The 18,348-nt window shown below is 57.4% G+C and overlaps 1 protein-coding gene across 1 annotated transcript; it reads right to left on the bottom strand.

The window, feature by feature from the left end:
* Window positions 1-2,596: 2,596 nt before the first annotated feature.
* LOC138684867 (epiplakin-like) lies at window positions 2,597-9,457 on the bottom strand. Its single transcript, XM_069780272.1, has 2 exons — window positions 9,380-9,457; window positions 2,597-5,740 (listed from the first exon to the last, which is right to left on the bottom strand). The coding sequence occupies exon 2, from the start codon at window positions 5,694-5,696 to the stop codon at window positions 2,754-2,756; it is 2,943 nt and encodes a 980-aa protein (XP_069636373.1). The 5' UTR covers window positions 5,697-5,740; window positions 9,380-9,457; the 3' UTR covers window positions 2,597-2,753.
* Window positions 9,458-18,348: the final 8,891 nt, after the last annotated feature.

Raw genomic sequence — 18,348 nt, 5'->3', positions numbered from 1 at the left:
TTTGTTAGTAAGCTTCCACTGATGGACTGGCTCTGCTGCCCCTGGGACTGAAGCGTCAGGTCTCATGGGAACCTCTGCCAGCACCTTCCTACGCCTCCCCAGCAAGGATGGGTGCTTCTGCTGCAGGCCATGCCCCAGGGTGGTGGGCTCTGTGTGGACAGCTGCTATGGCTGTCCACGTGTGTAACGTGAGGGTGGCTGGGATGAAAACGTTCAGCCAGCCCCAGGGACAGCCCTTGTGCCTGGCTCTCCCGGTGCTCTCACATGGCTCCAGAGCACTGTGCACAGGGAACCCTCCCCACAGGCACCCACAGCTGTGGTGGGCGCATCCAGGGCTCCCTGCTTAGCCTCTCCCTGTGGGTGATACTCACTGTGGCTTTGGCCACGTGCCACCCACGCCACAGGCAGCGTCCCCAGCAGGATGGCTGAACCTGCCCGCAGCTCTGGGGGAGGTTGCAGCCCTTGCAGCTCTCAGGATCTGAGCAGGCCCCCCCAAAAACGTGCCACCGTTCCCTGGGGCGGTGCGACCTGGTGGTGGGGCTCATCCCTGGGAAGTCTGTCCCTGGCTAAAGGACTGGCTTGCATCTTCCCTGTCCCCTTGTGAGTGGAGAGCTGATGAGGGAGGTGGCGGGCATGGTGTGGTGCATGAGATCCAGAGCAGAGCAGGGCCCTGCCATGCGGCAGGGTGCTGCTCCCCATCTCCGGTCAGGGCTGGCAGGGCTGGGGCACACATCCCTGCGTGTACCACAGACCCCATGGAGCCCCTTGGTCCCAGCACTATGGCCCTGTGTGGATGGCAGGGGATTTGGGCATTTGGGGAGACCCGACAGGCCCTGGCACTGGGGTGCACAGCAGGGAGGCCATGCCATGCCCAGCACCAAGCCTCTGGTTGGGGGGTGCCTCAGGAGGGGGACTATGGGGACCTGCTGGGTGGCTTGATGAGACCCCACAGGATGGCAGGCCAAGGCCGGGTGCCCTGGTCAGGGCTGGAGCTTGGACTGTGGCGGCCCCGAAGGCCCCATGCTGCAGGGAAGTCTGTCTGTGGGACCCTGATGGGCTTTGGGGTGCCTTGGGGTGGGGGGGAACCCATGCTGGGGGGTCCAGGCTGGGGCAGCTGGACTGGGTGGGGGGCTGTCTGGGGGTGCCTGGGCTGGGGGGATCCACTGTAGGGGCCTGGACTAGGGGTATCCGAGCTGCAGGGGGGGCCATGCTGGGGGTCCCTGCTGTGGGACCCAGACTGGGGGCAGCTAGCAAGTGGTGCAGGTGTGCAGGTCCGGCCCATCCGCACAGGCTGTGCAAGGTGTGGCTGGGCAGAGCCGCTTCCCTGACCAAGGGCTGCGGGTGAGCTGTGAGATGGCCAGGCCCCTGCCAGTGCGGGACCGACATGGCCAAGCCGGGCGGGATGGGGTGCAGAGGTGGAGGGCAGCTTTGCCCAGGAGAGGGGCAAGGGTTGGCCACGAGTCCACGGCCTGAGGGCCCCACCATGCCGGCAGAGGACAGCAGCTGTGTCACAGCCAGAGAGAGCCTTGTGTTGCACACACATGCATATACAGAGCCTGGTAACAGGGACACAGACACGCACACTGCGGGCTGTGCCCTGTGTCTGTCCACTCCCCCTGGCACCTCCACACAGCACAGGGCTCCCCACGGCATGACATGGCCAGCCCTACTCGTGGCTCTGCACACACGTGTGTGCCTGACTGCAGCACGTGGCTCTGCCGTACCGGCGCGCACAGCCTGGGGCACACGCTCTGTGGCACAGGCGTGCACGGCTCTCCAGTACACACCTGTGTGGCACACGTGCACGGGCACAGAACGTGGTTTCGCAGCAGACGGCTCTGCAGCGCACGCATGCACAGCTCCGTGACGCACACCTCTGCGCGTGCATGCAGGGGTATGGGTCAGGGAGCCATGCTTGCCCCCCCCACTGCACTGAGCGGCGTGAGGATGCTCCTGTGGGTGCTTCTCCCTCCATGACAGGCAGTGACTTCCACGCGCACAGGAATCTGAGGTTTCCCTGTCATACATGGGAGCACTCCCGCCCTGTGTACAGCATCGTCTCGCCCCACGGAAGCACCGCCGCTCCTGCGCGTGCACCCAGCAGCCTCTCACCATTGCAGGTGTCAGAGCCCTGGCACCAGCACCCCTCTCCCCGCAATGCTCACATGCAGTGACCTCTGGCAACCCAGCAGACCCCCATGACCCCAGCCTGCAGCAGCAGAGCCAAAGGGCAGGTCAGGGCTAAATGTCCCATGGGCGACCACAGCCACATGTGCTGTCCCCGCTGCTTGCTGTTCAGCAGGGCCAGGGTCCCAGCTATCCTGAGCAGAGGTTGTCTGTCCCTCTGTGCCTCTTCTGGGGCTGCCAGTTGTGCTGCCCGCAGCTCCTGCACTGGGGTTTCTGCCTGCTCCCATTCGTGACAGTCTCCAACCCATCTGACTTGGGTGTTGGCTCCACATTTCCCTGTTCTGTGTCACTGCCTGTGTGTGCACAGCAGAAAGCCGCAGCCACAAGCCTTCCTGGACCCTCCCCCAGAACCCCTCCGGGAAAGCTCCGCTGGGCAAAAGAAATCTCAGCAAAGTAGTAGTTGAGACAGCAAGGAGTTTAACCACGCACCCGCACTGTTCCGCACACAGGTTTGTCACCGCTCTTTCCTGCCCATAATTGAGTTATGTGGAGAGCGAACTCTCACAAGTGCCCAGGCCATGCCTGCCCCAGGAGGCAGAGCTCATTCCTCTTTTGTGGTGGGTGGTGCTAGTGGTCCTGGTGGTGTCTCTTCTTACGCTGTGGGCCTGTGATGACAGTGGTGGTGATGGTGATCTTGTTTATGGTCAGCCCTCCTGTGCCGTAAGTGTCGAGATGTGCTTCTCGTTTGTACTCGGAGACTTGCTTGGTGGAGAGGAGCTCCCACACTGACACCCTCTGCTCCTGGAACTGGCCAAAAGTAATATAGGAGCCCTCGGACTGGAGGAGATCCACTGTCTGCTGGGGAAGGCTTGCAAGATGCCTTTCTTTGCTGTCTGTCACAATGCTGCTGGTGGTGTTGACCAGTTCCTCAATGGTGAGTGTCCCCGCACGATATAGCTCCAGGAGCTCCTGCCTTTTCTCCTCAGGGATGTAGTCAGAGAAGAGCAGGTCCCACACAGAGACCTGCCTCCCCTGGAACTCATCCATTGACATCTCAACTGTAGTGGACTTCAGGGTCTCTTCCCAGGTCCTGTCCTCCTGCAGGTAGGTGTGCTCAGCTTCTGCAACTGTCGACTCTGCTCTCGGACTGCTCGCATTTGCCAATTGCTCTGCCCCTGCTGCTTCTGCCTTGGTTACGATAGTGCTGACAACAGTTTTCACCTGCTCAAGGGTTAACTCTCCTGCCTGGTACAGCTCCAGGAGCTCCTTTCTGTTCTCCTCTGGGATATACTTGGAGTGGAGCAGGTCCCACACAGAGACCTTGTGGCCCCGAAACTCCCCAACCTCCATGTCGACGGCCGTGGTTTTCAAGGCTGTTTCCCATGGTTCTTCTTTGGGGGAGTCGTCATCCTTCTTTCCTGCTTCTGACACAGTGTCCTTGTCAGCAGTCTTGACTGCAGTTAGGAATTTCCTGCCTGTAGATTCTTTTTTCTTAATGAGAGTGGTGACAACAATTATTAACTGCTCCAAGGCCAGTGTCCCTGCACAGTACAGCTCCAGGAGCTCCTGCCTTTTCTCCTCAGGGATGTAGTCAGAGAAGAGCAGGTCCCACACAGAGACCTGCCTCCCCTGGAACTCATCCATTGACATCTCAACTGTGGTGGACTTCAGGGTCTCTTCCCAGGTCCTGTCCTCCTGCAGGTAGGTGTGCTCAGCTTCTGCAACTGTCGACTCTGCTCTCGGACTGCTCGCATTTGCCAATTGCTCTGCCCCTGCTGCTTCTGCCTTGGTTACGATAGTGCTGACAACAGTTTTCACCTGCTCAAGGGTTAACTCTCCTGCCTGGTACAGCTCTAGGAGCTCCTTTCTGTTCTCCTCTGGGATATACTTGGAGTGGAGCAGGTCCCACACAGAGACCTTGTGGCCCCGAAACTCCCCAACCTCCATGTCGACGGCCGTGGTTTTCAAGGCTGTTTCCCATGGTTCTTCTTTGGGGGAGTCATCATCCTTCTCTCCTGCTTCTGACACAGTGTCCTTGTCAGCAGTCTTGACTGCAATTAGGAATTTCCTGCTTGTAGATTCTTTTTTCTTGATGACAATGGTGACAACAGTTATCATCTGCTCCAGAGTTAATACCCTTTCTCGGTACAGCTCCAGAAGCTCCTGTCTTTTCTCCTCAGGGATGTAGTCAGAGAAGAGCAGGTCCCACACAGAGACCTGCCTGCCCTGCAACTCACCAGCTGGCACATCAATGGTGGTAGACTTCAAGATGTTATCTAGTTGTGCATCTTGGGTTGAAAAATCATCTCCATTTTCCTCTGCCCTTGTCACTGCCTTGTGTGGACTTCTGGCATTTGCCATGAGCATGGCATTTGCAGCTTCTGTTCTGTTTATGATGGTGGTGACCACAGTAGCCACCTGCTCTGGGGTCAGTATCCCTGCTCTGTACAGCTCCAGCAGCTCCTGCCGCTTCCCTTGAGGGATGTATTTGGAAAAAAGCAGATCCAACAAGGAAATGTTTTGCCCCTGGAACTCACCAGCAGTGACATAGATGGTTGCAGACTTTAAGGACTTTCTCAACTGTTGGTCCTGGGAGTGTACATCCTGAACTGGTCGTGATGCTTCCACCTCATTGTTGGGTATAACTGTGGATGAGCTCAGATCCCCGTTTTCCATTTCTGCCTTGGTGATGATGGTGGTGAGGATGGTAATCATCTCCGGGATGGTGACCGTCCCTGCCTTGTATTTCTTCAGCAGCTCCTCTCTCTGGTGATCAGGGATGTAGCGGGAGAAGAGGAGCTCCCAGATGGTGACACTCTGGCCCTGGAAGAGCCCCACGTTGACGGTGGTGCGGGCGGCCTGCAGGGCTTTCCGGGAATCCTTGTTCAGCTGGTAGAGCACAGAGCCCTTGTCCATCACATGGAGCATGAGCAGCCCCGTGTCTGGGTCAGGTACGCAGCGGCGGAGGAGCTGTGTATAAGTGAGGTTTTCATGCGTGTTGGGGTCGAAGCAACTTCTCGTTTGATTCTTGGGGTTAGAAAGAAACTGGCACATCTCCTGGTCAAAGTAGCCGCGCTGGTAGGCCACCTCCACGGGGAGGCGGTGGCTGTTGACAGGGTCGATGATGCCGCCGGTGGCGATCTGGGCCTCCAGCAGGCGGATAGCGTGCTCCCTCACGATGAACTCTTTCTTCATGGCCTGGAAGAGGGAGATCTTGTGTCCTGTGTACGGCTCTGTGTACCCTGTCACGGCTCCCTCTGCCGACAGCAGCTTCTCATAAAAATCTCTGCCTATGAGTCCTGCAGTCAGTGCCTCTTTCACGGATAGTTTCTCGTTCCTCACGGGGTCGGTGAGGAACCCTGAAGCAGCCTGTGCCTCCAGCAGCACCAGGGCCGTACCCGGTGTCAGGAGCCCCCTCATCATGGCATCATAGATACTTATCTTCTTATTCATAGCCTGGATGAAGACTCCAGCTATGAAGTTACTTCCACCCCCAACCACCTCTTTGTGTCCCCCTGCAATCAGGTTGCTTGACTTGTTGTTCTGAGGGGGTCCACTCATCTTCTGCATTGTCTCTGGGCAACAGTCCTGCTACTGTGGGGCACTGTGTTTGTCTGAGGAGAGAGAAAGAAACATCTTGGTAAGACATATGTTCTTATGCAGTTTGCATGGCGTGTGTGAAGAAAGCCATCTCCGTGGATGTGGTAGCAGGAGCCCAGAGAGAAGCAGAGAGTGGGGCCTGAGGCTTTGCTGCCATCCTCCTCTCTCAGCAGCAGTCTCGGGGCCAAGAGTACCCCTTGCCCAGCTGCCTCTCGAACAGCGGATGAGAGCTCTCTGGAAGCAGCAGTGACAGCCCGGCCAGTGTGTTTTTGCCTGTTCGGCATGCTGTGCACCTCCCAGCTGCAGTGGTGGGCTCTACACATCTCTGTGCAGCTGGTAGGCTTGGTGCAGCGATGCAGCACTCTCATGACCAGATGGCGCAGAGATGCAGCACTCTCGTGACCAGAAGGCTCGATGCCTATGCCAAAGAGCTCCCGCGCTCAGGGCAGGAAAACGGATAGTGCCGTGAAGGGGAGCAGGCAAGGGAAGCAGAGCTGACCAGCACCTCAGGTACTGGCAGGCGGAGAGGTTTGAGGACCATGTCACAGAGTGAGAGATATGCACTCCGCAAAGAAGCATTATATCAGCAGCATGGATAACTTGGCCCCACTCTGGGCCCCCAGGGCGCTGCCTGCTCTCCCAGAGCCTGAAGCTGCCTCAAACCTGTGGCCTCTATGACTTTCCTCTTCTGTTCCTGGCTGACACAACCACTGCTTGCTTTTGGGCTGATGCCACAGGGTGCCAGTGGGCATCATGGCCACTGCTCACCTCCCTGTTCCCTCAGTACTGGCTCCTGTGCTGCCCTGGGTCTGGCAGATTTACCTGGGGGTCATTTGACAAGCTCAGGTTGTGCCAAGAAACAGCAGTGACTTCCTGATATGAGTGCCACCAGCGACTATCCAGCTGCAGAGAGGTGCTGGCTAGTGCTGCAAGTCATCTTCTGCTCTTGTCCACTTAGACCATGCTGCCTGGCTTCGTGCTGGTCATGGGCAGGCTGTGAGCGTGGTGGGACACTGCCAGCACCGAGCAGGGTGGCAGGCACAGCCTGGCTCATGGCTGTCCATGGAGATCTTTCTTCTGGCTGTGTGATCCCACACCACCCTGGCATGACACAGGACGTGGGAATGGTCTAGCAACAGATGAGTGGCTGGTAAGATCCACATGCAGCAGTGGGTGTGAGCTGGCAGAGACCTTCTCTCAGGCTGTGCTTCTGCTGCGGTTGAGATGTGCCTGGATCTCTGATTATTCTAAGGCCACTGGGCTGGCAGAGCCTCAAGCCCCCATCCTGTTACACTCTCCTGTCCTCCAAAAGTGGGGTCTATAGCTGCAGGTGCGCTGGCACCGCTCCTGACCCATGCTGACTTCTGAACTGTGCATGGGCATTGTCCGTGGGAGGGCTAGTCGGCTGGTGCCAGACACCATCCTGGGGACCATTCTAACCAGTTCCAGCAACTGGGGACAAGGGCAGAGTCAATGGGAGGGTTTGTATGACTGAGTGCTCTCTCTGCAGCAGGGTCAAAGTGCTCTCTCCAGATATTTAGGGAAGCTGCTCTAGGAACAGGATGGTAGAGAGAGATGCTCTGGCTGAGCCCTCTGGCACACAGCTCTCTGGACGTCCTGCGCCAGGCTTGCTCTGGACCACAGTCTGTAGCCACCGCAGGCTGTCCTCCACAGACCTGTGTGGTCATGTCTGCAAGTCCAGGACTGGCATCAGCCTCTATAACATCCTGTGGCAACAAGGCCTGTTATTTAATCACACTTTGCAGGGAAAGTATTTTCACTGGGAGCTTCTAGCTCCTGTGCTGCGGGCAGTCATGAATGGTTAGTCTCTGTTATTAGCTAATTGTTATGTAGGTAAAATGGTAGATAAAATTACATATATATATATATATATATAAAAAAATAAAGATTAGACAGTAGTGAGGGACTAAGAGCAGGTACCTCAGGGAGCCTGCTGTAAGCGGCTGCTTGCAGTGATCTCTCCCATTCAGGCATGTACCTTGCAATTAGTGTGACCAGTCACAGTCAATCCAGCGGGTACCCTCTCCCCATCAGCCATAAAAATGCAGCACCGTAAACCAAGACGCCAGTTGCACTGCCTGAAGTGTTTCAGAGGAAGGCAGCCGTGCTCTCGAGCAGACATCAGAACAGCCATGCAGAGTCAGGCCAAGGGTCTGTGTAGTCCAGAGTCTTGTTTCCATCTTGAGCCATAAGTGGACAACAGGGGAAGGATGAAGAATGGGGCAAGGTGTGTAATATTTCCCTGATTTCTATGTCAACCTCTGACTATTTTCAGCTCAGTGGATTTCATGAGCTGGATGCATTTTGGGTCTGTGTAGTAATCCTTGAGGGATGTCTCGCATGCTGTCACCTGGTCTGTTCTGGAAGCCCTATAAACTTTCAGCATCTACAACATTGCGTGGTGATGAGGCCACAGACTTGTAAAAACCGCAAAAATGAAACCCAAAACATTTCCTTGGGAACACCCATCTCCCATAAACTACAGTGACTGATGTTAATGATATGTTTAAGTCATTATCAGGGTCACAGCTTAATTCTCCAACTGTTTACCTAACTGGTCTAAAAGTCTCTGAGTCATGGCTTTTCATCCATTTAAATATTGGATTGATGCTGGTATAGATGGATCACAATGGGGGAGAGGTTTATCCTAGCAGTCACAGACCAACCCCTGCCTCTTTGGGGACCCTGCCCATGGCTTCAGGCTCTTCTCTGCAGCCAGCAGCTCTGGTCCCACGTTGTGGCTCCAGCCCTAGAGAGCAGCTTCGCTGCCCTCCCCTGCCTGACTCCACTGATGCAGCTGAAACCTCCCAGGAGGTGATGGGCTGGTTGTGCTGCCTGCTCGGGTGGTGCTGGGTCCCGGACAAAGCGGAGTGCTGTGGTCACGCCCTGGAGCAGGCGACACCTATGTAGGACATGGATGTCGCGTAAACACCCTATACTGGAAAGACGTTGCCCAACTGCAAGCTATCATTAGCTGGTCTCTAATCAGACGTCCTGATGCCGGGGCTTGGCTGTACACGCAGCTCCTGGGGCAGGAGCTGGCTGTCCTTTCAAGCTGTCGCTGCAGCCCAGCCCAAGAAGCCCCAGTGGAAGCGGTTTTCCAGCCGGAGTGAGCAGGGGTGGCCCGGCAGTGCCGTGGTCCCAAGCCCTGCCTGCGCCCCGGGGAGTGAAACCATGTCAGCCCCCCCAGCCTGGTGCTCACCTCACAGCCTCCTGCTGCTGGGCTCCCAGCCGAGACCCACCGCACAAATAGGCAGCCTGCTGTCTCGGGTGCCTGCAGGCTCAGGCAGGTCCCATAGCTCTGGTTGCTTCCTTCCCGTATCTCAATGTCCTGATCTGCTCAGCTGGAGTGTTGAGGACACAAAGCGCATCGTATGGAGCAGCAGCTCCATCCAGCCCTGGTGCCACTCTGTCACTTTGTCCCTTCTTGGAAAAGACCGAGTCCTGCCTGGAGACCTCCTGCTCACCAGTCCCCTGGGCCTCAGCAGTTGCCCTCTGAACACTAGGTTTTGGGGTAGAGGCAAGGTCCCCACATCCCTTGCAGGCCCCTGGTATCTGCACGGAGGGTGCCATGCCGAAGGGGGGGGCTGTGTGGTGGCCCCGGTGCCCCCTCCAGACGGGCTCTGTCCTACCTGCTGGACACGTATCCAGAGCGGCTGGCTCCTCAGCAGGCTCTGGTCCTCCTCCTCCCGCCGCCTCTCAGCCAGGATGAGCAGCTGAGGCAAGCTCCCAATTTAAATCCTTCCCTTCCCTGCCCCTAGGGATGACACGGTGGCCCTGCCCCGTGCTGAAATACAGGAGCACAGCTGAAATACTGACATCCGACCACCGCAGCACAGTGTCACGGCAGCCCCAGCCCCAGGAGCCCAGGTCAGGTGGCAGGGGCCGGGGCACAGTGACTGGCTCCTGTGTGAGACGTGGGGCACGTCTTTCACTGGACCTTGGGCAAGTGATGGCTGTGAAGGGTGCAGAGGCACGGTGTGGCTTCTGGACTCTCCGCCACCACCTTCTTCTGATGGGTGCCCAGCACAACTGCTCGTGGACTGCCCTGCCCGCGGTCCTGGCTGCCATGAAAGTCTCCATGGATCTGGGCTTGTTCAATCTGCCGTTGCTCTGGCTGAGTCCCTTGGCTGGGGAGCTGCAGCCCCGCTCCTGCAGCTGTCCCTGCTGCCCAGCCGGGACAGAGACCGAGCCTGTCCCTCATGGTGGCCATGCCTGGGACCATGCTGGTACCAGAGCTGTGGTGGCTGCTGGCGTTGTTTGCAGTGCGTGGAGTGAGTTGTCAGTGCCTCCAGCCAAAGCAGCCCCAGGATGGAAACTGTCATGCTCCTGGTGAGCAGGGAGGGCCAGCCCCATGCTGTGGCCAGTGTCTGCCCAGGAGCTTGGGGCACATGGTCAACCACTTGCTTGCAGAGGGCTTGCACCGGCTGACCAGCTGGCAGAGGCAGGCTCATGGCTCTGGCCAGCTTCGGGCTGAGCAGGGCTGAAGCTCAGTCCCACGTTTGGGTCCGTTTCTGTGTCGGCGTAGGATGGGCCACATCCCATCAGACCGCAGCCACAGCTCTGGTGAAAGGGCTTGCCTGGCGCCCACTTCCAGAACAAGGGTGGTTTTGGTTGGATTGTTCTGGTGTGCAGTCATTTGTGTAGCTGTGTATGTGCTTGGGTGTTGACTGTGTCTGTGGCTGGGTGCATTTGTGACTGCGTATATGCTCACATCAACCTGCACGTGTGTCTGTGTCTCGACGTGTGTGCGTGAGTGTACATGCTCTTGTGTGACTGCGCGTGGGCGACCTCGAGTGTGTGCATATGTGACAGTGTATATGCAAGGGAGAGACGGTATATATGCTTGGGGGAGCCTGCATGTGCAGCTGCACATACACGGGTGTGTGTGACTCTGTGTGCTGGTGTGGCTCGGGCCCTGTGTGGGTGTGCATGACTCGGTGCCCCTGTGCAGAGGAGGTGCTGCCTGCCCCTGCCCTTCCTTCCCTGGGTGTCCTGCTTTGGGTGCACATTCCTGCCTGCGTAGGTGCTTGCCAGACTGGATGATCAGCACACAGAGACATTTTCCCTCTGACTCACTAAGGTCGGTTTGGCTGTGGGGAACACACCTGGGCAGGAGGTCCCTCTGTTCACAGGGGTGAAGGTGGACACAGGACCTGTTTCTGTTGTCTCTGCTCCGTCCTCAGAAGTCTTTCCTTGCCTGACACCTATTTTCAGCCTGCCTTATATTTGCACTTCATAATTGCAACATAATTGCAACTTCACTAATTGCACTTCACTGTAGGTTTGGCTATTCCAGCTGGGCTACCACAAAAGCTTTGTTCTGGGCTGCATCCTTGGCAGGAGCAGAGCGCAGGGAGGTGCAAAGGGTACCTGGCCTGGGCCAGGCAGGAGGATCCCATCTCTCTCTTCTCTCAGCAGCCTGCTCTGTGCAGCACAGACCCTGTGTGCAGGCCTGGCCAGATGAGCACCCGCAAGGCAGTGTTGATTTGCTTTGCATTGGTCCCCCCACGCTCCTAAGGCACGGCACAGCACTGACCATGGCCAAGCAGGACGCTCCTCTGAGCTGTACCAGTGACACTGGACCACTATCTGGAGCCAGCCCAGCTCATTTAGACACCTCTGATGTGCTGTTAGTTGGTGGCTTCCCTTGAAGGTGCATTACTTTGTATTTGTCAAAACAGAGGCTATCATTTATCTCCCCACAGTGGATGCCTCCCACTGAGCTGGAGCCCAGGTGCCATTATAGCCTTGGAGAGCACATCAGGATGCTTGACAGAGCCCAGAGCATGACTCCTCTGACCACTTGCATGTCTGCCATAGGATGTGTCTGCAAAGCAACCACCGGCCACATGGACCTGCTCTCCCTTGGCTGCTCTGGGCAGCTGGGTGACCCAAGCTGCACACAAACATCACCTGCAGTAAATCAGCCCTGAATGTCATCTCCTGCACAGGGGTCCCTCTTCCCCGATGATGACTGAGTATTTAATCCTAGACTTCCCTCCCTAGCTCTTAGCCTGTTTCTGGGATGTGACAAACCCTTTTCTTTTTGACCCTGAAGCAGCTTAGTTCTTTCCCTATCTTCTCTAAGGCACTGTCAAAGTCTTTTTGGAGAATTAAGTGAGCTGAGCTCTTCTATATCCAATACTGTATCCAAGAGGTATATCCCCAGGGGATTAGGACAATGCTGCAGGTGAGCCCTGCGCCTGAGCCTCTGTGCCTGCCAGCTCCTGGAGCCACCAAGGGGGCTGCACCCACTGGCACAGGACAAGCTGGCCCTCCACAGTCCTGGGGCTCACCTGCTCCTCTGCAAGCCCGCTGAGAAGGGCTGATGAAGGAGAAGGGTGCCCACAAGTGCATCTCCAGGCAGGTGCCCGTTTCTGTGTCCCGTGGGTGACTCCAGCACCTGCACGCCTTCCCCAGGGAAAGGGAGTGTGGCAGAGACTGCACTGAGCTTCTCAGCTTCATAAATCCAATCCCTATGCTGCAGAGCTGAAACCCTGGTCCTCCTGGACAGGATTGCATGTGTGCTGCGTGCCGGACCTTGGTCCCATCTAGCTTACTCACTGCTTTGGCCACCTGCTGTCAGACACACAAGATGTGTATCTCCTCCTGGCCCTTGTCTTTGTCTCTGTGGCTTGGGCTGAAATCCTCTCAGCTCCATCACAAAGCCGCCGTGCACTGGTATGTTAAAGGCAGAGGGACACTAGACCCTGCCCAGCTAGGCAGACCCTAGCTGGAGTGTTGGGCAGCTGGTGCCTGGGTGTGTGTGACTACGCTGCCTCCAGACCTGCCTCCATCCCTTCCCCCTGCTCCTGGGGCTCATTGTTAGGCTTGAGACTTAAAGGAGGGCTCCTGTCTCTCTCTCTGCCACCTGGGAGCATCACCAGCATCTTGCCTGGGGTACCAGGTTTGCGTGGCAAGGTTTTGGTAGCAGGGGGGCTGCGTGGCTGGCTTCTGTGAGAAGCTGTTAGAAGCTTCCCCCATGTCCAACAGAGCCAGTGCCAGCCGGCTCCAAGACGGACCTGCTGCTGGCCAAGGCTGAGCCCGTCAGTGACAGTGGCAGCGCCTCTGGGATAACTTATTTAAGAAGCGGGAAAAAACCTGCTGCTGCTGCACAGAAGCCAGAAGAGAGGAGTGAGAGTATGTGCAAGAAACAACCCTGCAGACACCAAGGTCAGTGAAGAAGGAGGGGGAGGAGGTGCTCCAGGTGCTGGAGCAGAGATTCCCCTGCAGCCTGTGGTGAAGACCATGGTGAGGCAGGCTGTCCCCCTGCAGCCCATGGAGGTCCACGGTGGAGCAGATATCCACCTGCAGCCTGTGGAGGACCTCACACTGGAGCAGGTGGATGCCTGAAGGAGGCTGTGACCCTGTGGGAAGCCCGCGCTGGAGTAGGCTCCTGGCAGGACCTGTGGCCCCGTGGAGAGAGGAGCCCACGGAGCAGGTTTTCTGGCAGGACTTGTGACCCTGCAGAGGACCCACGCTGAGCAGGCTGTGCCTGAAGGACTGCAGCCCATGGAAGGGACCCATGCTGGAGCAGTTCATGGAGGACTGTCTCCCATGGGAGGGACCCCACGCTGGAGCAGGGGCAGAGTGAGGAGTCCTCCCCCTGAGGAGGAAGGAGCGGCAGAGACAACATGTGGTGAAATGACTGCAACCCCCATTCCCCATCCCCCTGTGCCGCTGGGAGGGAGGAGGTAGAGAAAATCGGGAGTTAAGTTAAGCCTGGTAAGAAGGGAGGGGTGGGGGGAACATGTTTTAAGATTTAATTTTTATTTTCTCATTATCCTACTCTGATTTGATTGGTAATAAATTAAATTCATTCTCCCCAAGCTGAGTCTGTTTTGCCCATGATGGTAATTGGTGAGTGATCTCTCCCTGCCCGTATCAACCCATGAGCCTTTCATTATGTTTTCTCTCCCGTCTAGTTGAGGAGGGGGAGTCATAGAGCGGCTTTTGTGGGCACCTGGCATCCAGCCAGGGTCAACCCACCACAGCCAGTGACACTGATGTCATGGGGCCCATTCCCCATTCTCCCGGCACTGGAAGGCACCAGCCCAACTCCGACACTTGGCATTAGCAGTTGCAGCCAAGTACTGCTGACCACGAGGCCTCACAAGCAAACAAGGGGCTTGTTCTTGACCATTGAGTCCCGACTGCAAAACTGGAAATGACCTGCAAACTTGGAAACAGAAGAACAGCGTAAGGTAGATGGCATGTCAGTTGTCCGTCCCTTGGGGAAGCTGATCCTTAGGCCTGCTCCCAGTCTGCACCAAGTAAGTCCTGGTGCAGAGGTCCTGGAGAGGAGACCTTTCAGGTCACCCCCAGCCTTGCTGCTCCAAGTCCCTCGGCAGGTGGATGGCATGGACTGTCTTAGTGGTGTGCACGCTGTGTGCTTCCTTTAGCTGCACAGGCTGTGAGAGTGCTGGCGGAATACCTGCAAGTAATTTGGAAACAGGTGTCCTTGCTGATCAATGATGTCCATTGTTTACTCATTTTACCTGCTTTCTCTGGAAGACAGCTGATTTGCCACTGTAAGCTGACACTGTACCTCTTGTGATTTGAATATGATCAGAGGTTTTTGCATTGGGCAGTAGTTCCTGTTTTGGTTTACAAGCCAAAACGCAATGACCTCACATTTCTCTTTCCTTGAAGTGCCAGGAGCTGGTTATTTGTGAGAACACAAATGAAACTGCACTCGGGGTGTCTTGAGGAGGAACCTTGACTTATCACTTCAGGCCTGGGGAGTTAACTGACCTGCAATTGCCCTGGCTTCCCCCTTCCCAGACAGCCTGACCAGCAGTACGGACCTCCCGGGGCTTCACAGCGCTGCCACTAACACCTCACAGACCCATCATCCAGCCAGCGTTTCTGGCCGCGCCACACTGTGAGCTCTGGTAGGGGGTCTCTGGAGACATCACCTCCTTATTTAGTGACTTGACAACCGGCTGCCGCCCTTCCCCTTTGGTCAGACGCAGGGGATGTGGTTGGCAGGTATGCGAGTCAGCCATGGGAGAGGCTGGGAGTAGCAGAAGTGCAGCAGCTGGTTCAGCCGGGGTCTCCCCCGAGCAGCCGGAGCTACGCTGCCTGCAGAACCCCGAGTCAGCTGCTGCGGCACTCACCATGCACGGTGGGCTCTGCGGGTCTTTGAGTGACTGCACGTCATGCGCTCAGCAGAAGGAGGGAGGGGACAGCATCACGGTGTGGGGAGAGTTTGTGTCGTGTCAGGATCTGTACATGTGGCGCTGGATTGCCGGGGCTGCCACCCAGCTGCAGCCAGCCATATCAGTCTGGCCTCAGAGCTGTCGGGTATTAAAAGGGCAGATGGCCTTTACGCTAAAAAGAGTTAAAGGAAAACCAGGCGAGTGTGCAGGTCTCAGGGGGTGTCTGAAACGCAAGTATATGCTGCCTCCACCTCTCTAACTGCCCCTCACTACAGCTCTCAGGAGAGCAAAGCCGGGATGCAGACCCATGGGACGCCCCTGTCCTCTGCTGTGCTCAGTGACTCACCAGCTGGTCCTGCAGCTTCCCGGGAAGCCTGGCATGGAGACGCCTGGGCTCGGGTATCTGCAGCCGGGTGGCTCAGCCTCACCTGCCGGAAGGTGTAGGTGTCCTTGGCTGAAGCAGCCATGAACCACATCAGAGAGCTGGGAGATGGCTTTCTCAAGGATGCTTCAGCACTGGGGTGTTCGGGGAGTGTTGTTTTACTTCAGCATTTGATTTGGGAAGCCTCCTCTGCCAGACCTCGGGTGCTGACACAACTGTCTTCCAGCCGGTCCCAGCAGCATCGGTCCCTGCAGCCATGCAGCTGAACCGCTGGATGTATGGCTGCCGGTGCCGAGCGGTTCAGGGATCAGTGCGGAGGGTGATGCATGCAGCAGGCAATAGCCTCATGCCTGACGTGGAGAGGGCAGCCCCTGTGCTCCGGCAGCCCTCCAGTGACATCCATGCATGGGCAGCCCCTGCACACAGCAGGGGACAACATTAACCAGAGAAAATCAGCAGCACCCAGTGCCCCTGTGCCTGATGTGACCCACAGTGTGGAGCTCGTGCACTGGGATTCCCAGCAGCAGAGGTGTCCTGAGGCACGGAGCTGCCCATGCGCTGTGTGGGTGCTCCTGGCAGGTGTGGAGCTGGCTCAGGACCTGCAGAGCTGTGTGAGCCAGCAGTGTTGGGCCCGAGGGGAACTTCACCTTGACTGCAGGTACCTCACGCTGTCACGCCTGCTCTGCCCGCTCTCACTCAGCTGCCCTGAGAAATGAAATGCAATGCAATGTACTTTTGAAGGAAAGAATGACAAAAATGTCCTCCTTCAAAAGGCACAATGAACCAGCCAAGCCCAGCACTCAAGGGATGAGCACAGGCAGGCAAATATGGACAAACAGAAAAGACAAAACCCCAATTTTATTCTGGCTTGGAGATACATGATTGCATAACTCTGATCTCTGTGGGAAAGAAACTCTCAAGCATCTTCTACCCTGACACGTGAGTCCTGGGAAACAGGGATCGATAAGACTTTTGCTGGTGCTTCAGGCCACCTGGCCCGTGGCAGGGGCAGGGGAGGAAGATAAGCCGGGGTGCTGGGATGGTGCCAGGGATGTATGACGTCTGCAACTGCTTCCTGCCACCCTTTCCAGGGAACCTGCTTATTGTTTGGTTTCCCAGCTTCCCGTCAGAAGAGTTTCCCTCTGCAGCTCCTGGGCACAGCAAGGGGAAGGATGCATACTTATGAACTGGCCCAGGTCCCTGCACCCACACTCCTGTCTTCCCCCGAGGGCACATCGGGAGATAGCACAGGCACAGCTCTCTGCTTGTGCAGCTCCCGCTTCAGCGGGGCCCACGAGGCCCCTCGACACACCGCTGCCCATGCAAAGCAGAGCCTCGGCTGTCAGGATGTCCGCAGAGCTGACCTCGGGGCACTGTTGGGATGTGCAGGACTGAAGGTAGCTGGTGGGGTCTGCCCTTCGGTCCATCTCCCAGCTGGCAGACAACGCAGCTCTGCTGCCCTTCTCTGAGAGTCAAGCATCTTCCTCCCCTCCTACTCATCCGACACAGATGATGGATGGTGGTCACTGGCAGAACAGCCTGCTGAGAGCAGCGAGGGAAAAATATTGCTCCGGAGATCATTGCTTGATGAATGGGCCCCCCGTACCATGACTGCTCTGGCTCTGGGCTGGCTCAGCCTGTGCGTGCTCCCTCCTGCTCAGCCTACCACCACCTGCGCGGCACAGCGGGATGCCAGCCCACCAACACCTTCGGGAAGACAGCAACACACACGGCCACTGCTGCCAGACCAGACAAAGGCCTCTGGGGATCTGCAGCCGCCGTGCCGATTGCTGCAGTTCATGATGCTTGGCCGAGCACTCCCGAAATGCGCCCACCATGGCTGCGCACAAAGCAAAAGCAGATGTCCCTCTGCCAGAACCCTGAAAATCCAGGAGGTGCTCTGGGACATGGGGCTTGCTGTGATGTGGAGAGCCGGGGCACGGGGAGATCTGACTGCAGCCCTCCATCAGAAGGTGCCCAGGGCTTCCCCAGCAGGTCCGCTTTTGGCTGCAGGCAGGGACGGAGGTGGGTCTCTACCCATCTACACCGTCAGCAGAGCCTTCACTTCTCATGTTTACCCCTTTCAGTTTTGCCAGCAGCTGATCTTCGAATGTGCCATGGGGCACTGTCGGGGCTGTTGGTTGAGTTGGGTATACTGAGGTTACAGAACAGCCCCAGGCCCCAGGGCTGCTCGATATTTTTTTGGCTTTGGCCAGTGAAGGTGCAAGAGCTGCGAACTTGGGGAGGGCGGAAGGGGGTGAGCACAGCCCCCACAGACCCGTGGCATGGGGTCAGTATGGGCAGCTTCCACATAGGTGATCAGGGCTACAAACCCTCACTGCAGGGGACAGGGAGCTGTCAGTCAGTGCTGCGGCCAGGACCAGCCAAGCAAGGGTGGTCCAGCACCGGCAAGCGTGCGGCTGAGCTGGGTGGGGAAGGCTGGTCCCACGCAGGACCATCTGTGCCCTAATGGGCGAGAAGTACCGGGATGCTGGCACGAGATGGCTCCCGGCTCCTGGCCAGGCAGGATGGCTCCCAGCTGACTCACAGGGTTCTTGTCCTGCAAGGTGGGTGTCCAGAGCCAGAAAAGTCCTGGCATGGAGGCAGTTCCCATGCGCAGGGGCCAGGGAGCATGCAGGGGGCTGTGACACCAGAAGAGGCCATGGTTCACCCTGTAATGGTGTTGGGGGCAGCTCAGAGGGGCTTGGGAGGCAGCCGAATGGCTGAGCAGGTAGGATCCCTGGATCTGCCCTGGCCAAGAGGAGGACAGCTCCAGGAGGCACAAAGCTGTGCAGCAATCGTGCAGCCCTGGGCTGGGGCCAGGAACCCGATGGTGGTGGCCAATAGGTCAGTGTGTGGGGAGGTGCATGTTGCAGGACTGGAGACCTGACCACATGTGAGATGGCGGGTGAGAGGGCAGCTCAGAGCTCAGGGAGAGAGGACTGCACGGACCAGGAAGGTAGGTGAGGAGGAAGGCAGGGCAGGAGGCAGCATGGCGCAGAGGGCAAGTTACACGGGCTTCGGAGGCAGGCAGGGGACAGGCATACCTGGCTGC

Source organism: Haliaeetus albicilla, chromosome 3, assembly GCF_947461875.1.
Source record: "Haliaeetus albicilla chromosome 3, bHalAlb1.1, whole genome shotgun sequence".
Classification (NCBI taxonomy): domain Eukaryota; kingdom Metazoa; phylum Chordata; class Aves; order Accipitriformes; family Accipitridae; genus Haliaeetus; species Haliaeetus albicilla.
Note: the sequence above shows the minus strand (reverse complement) of the source record. Positions and strands in the feature narration are given on the sequence as shown.

What these genes read in the sequence shown, in the direction of transcription:
- LOC138684867 (XM_069780272.1), bottom strand. Translation starts at nt 5,696, where the DNA reads ATGCAGAAGATGAGTGGACCCCCTCAGAACAACAAGTCAAGCAACCTG.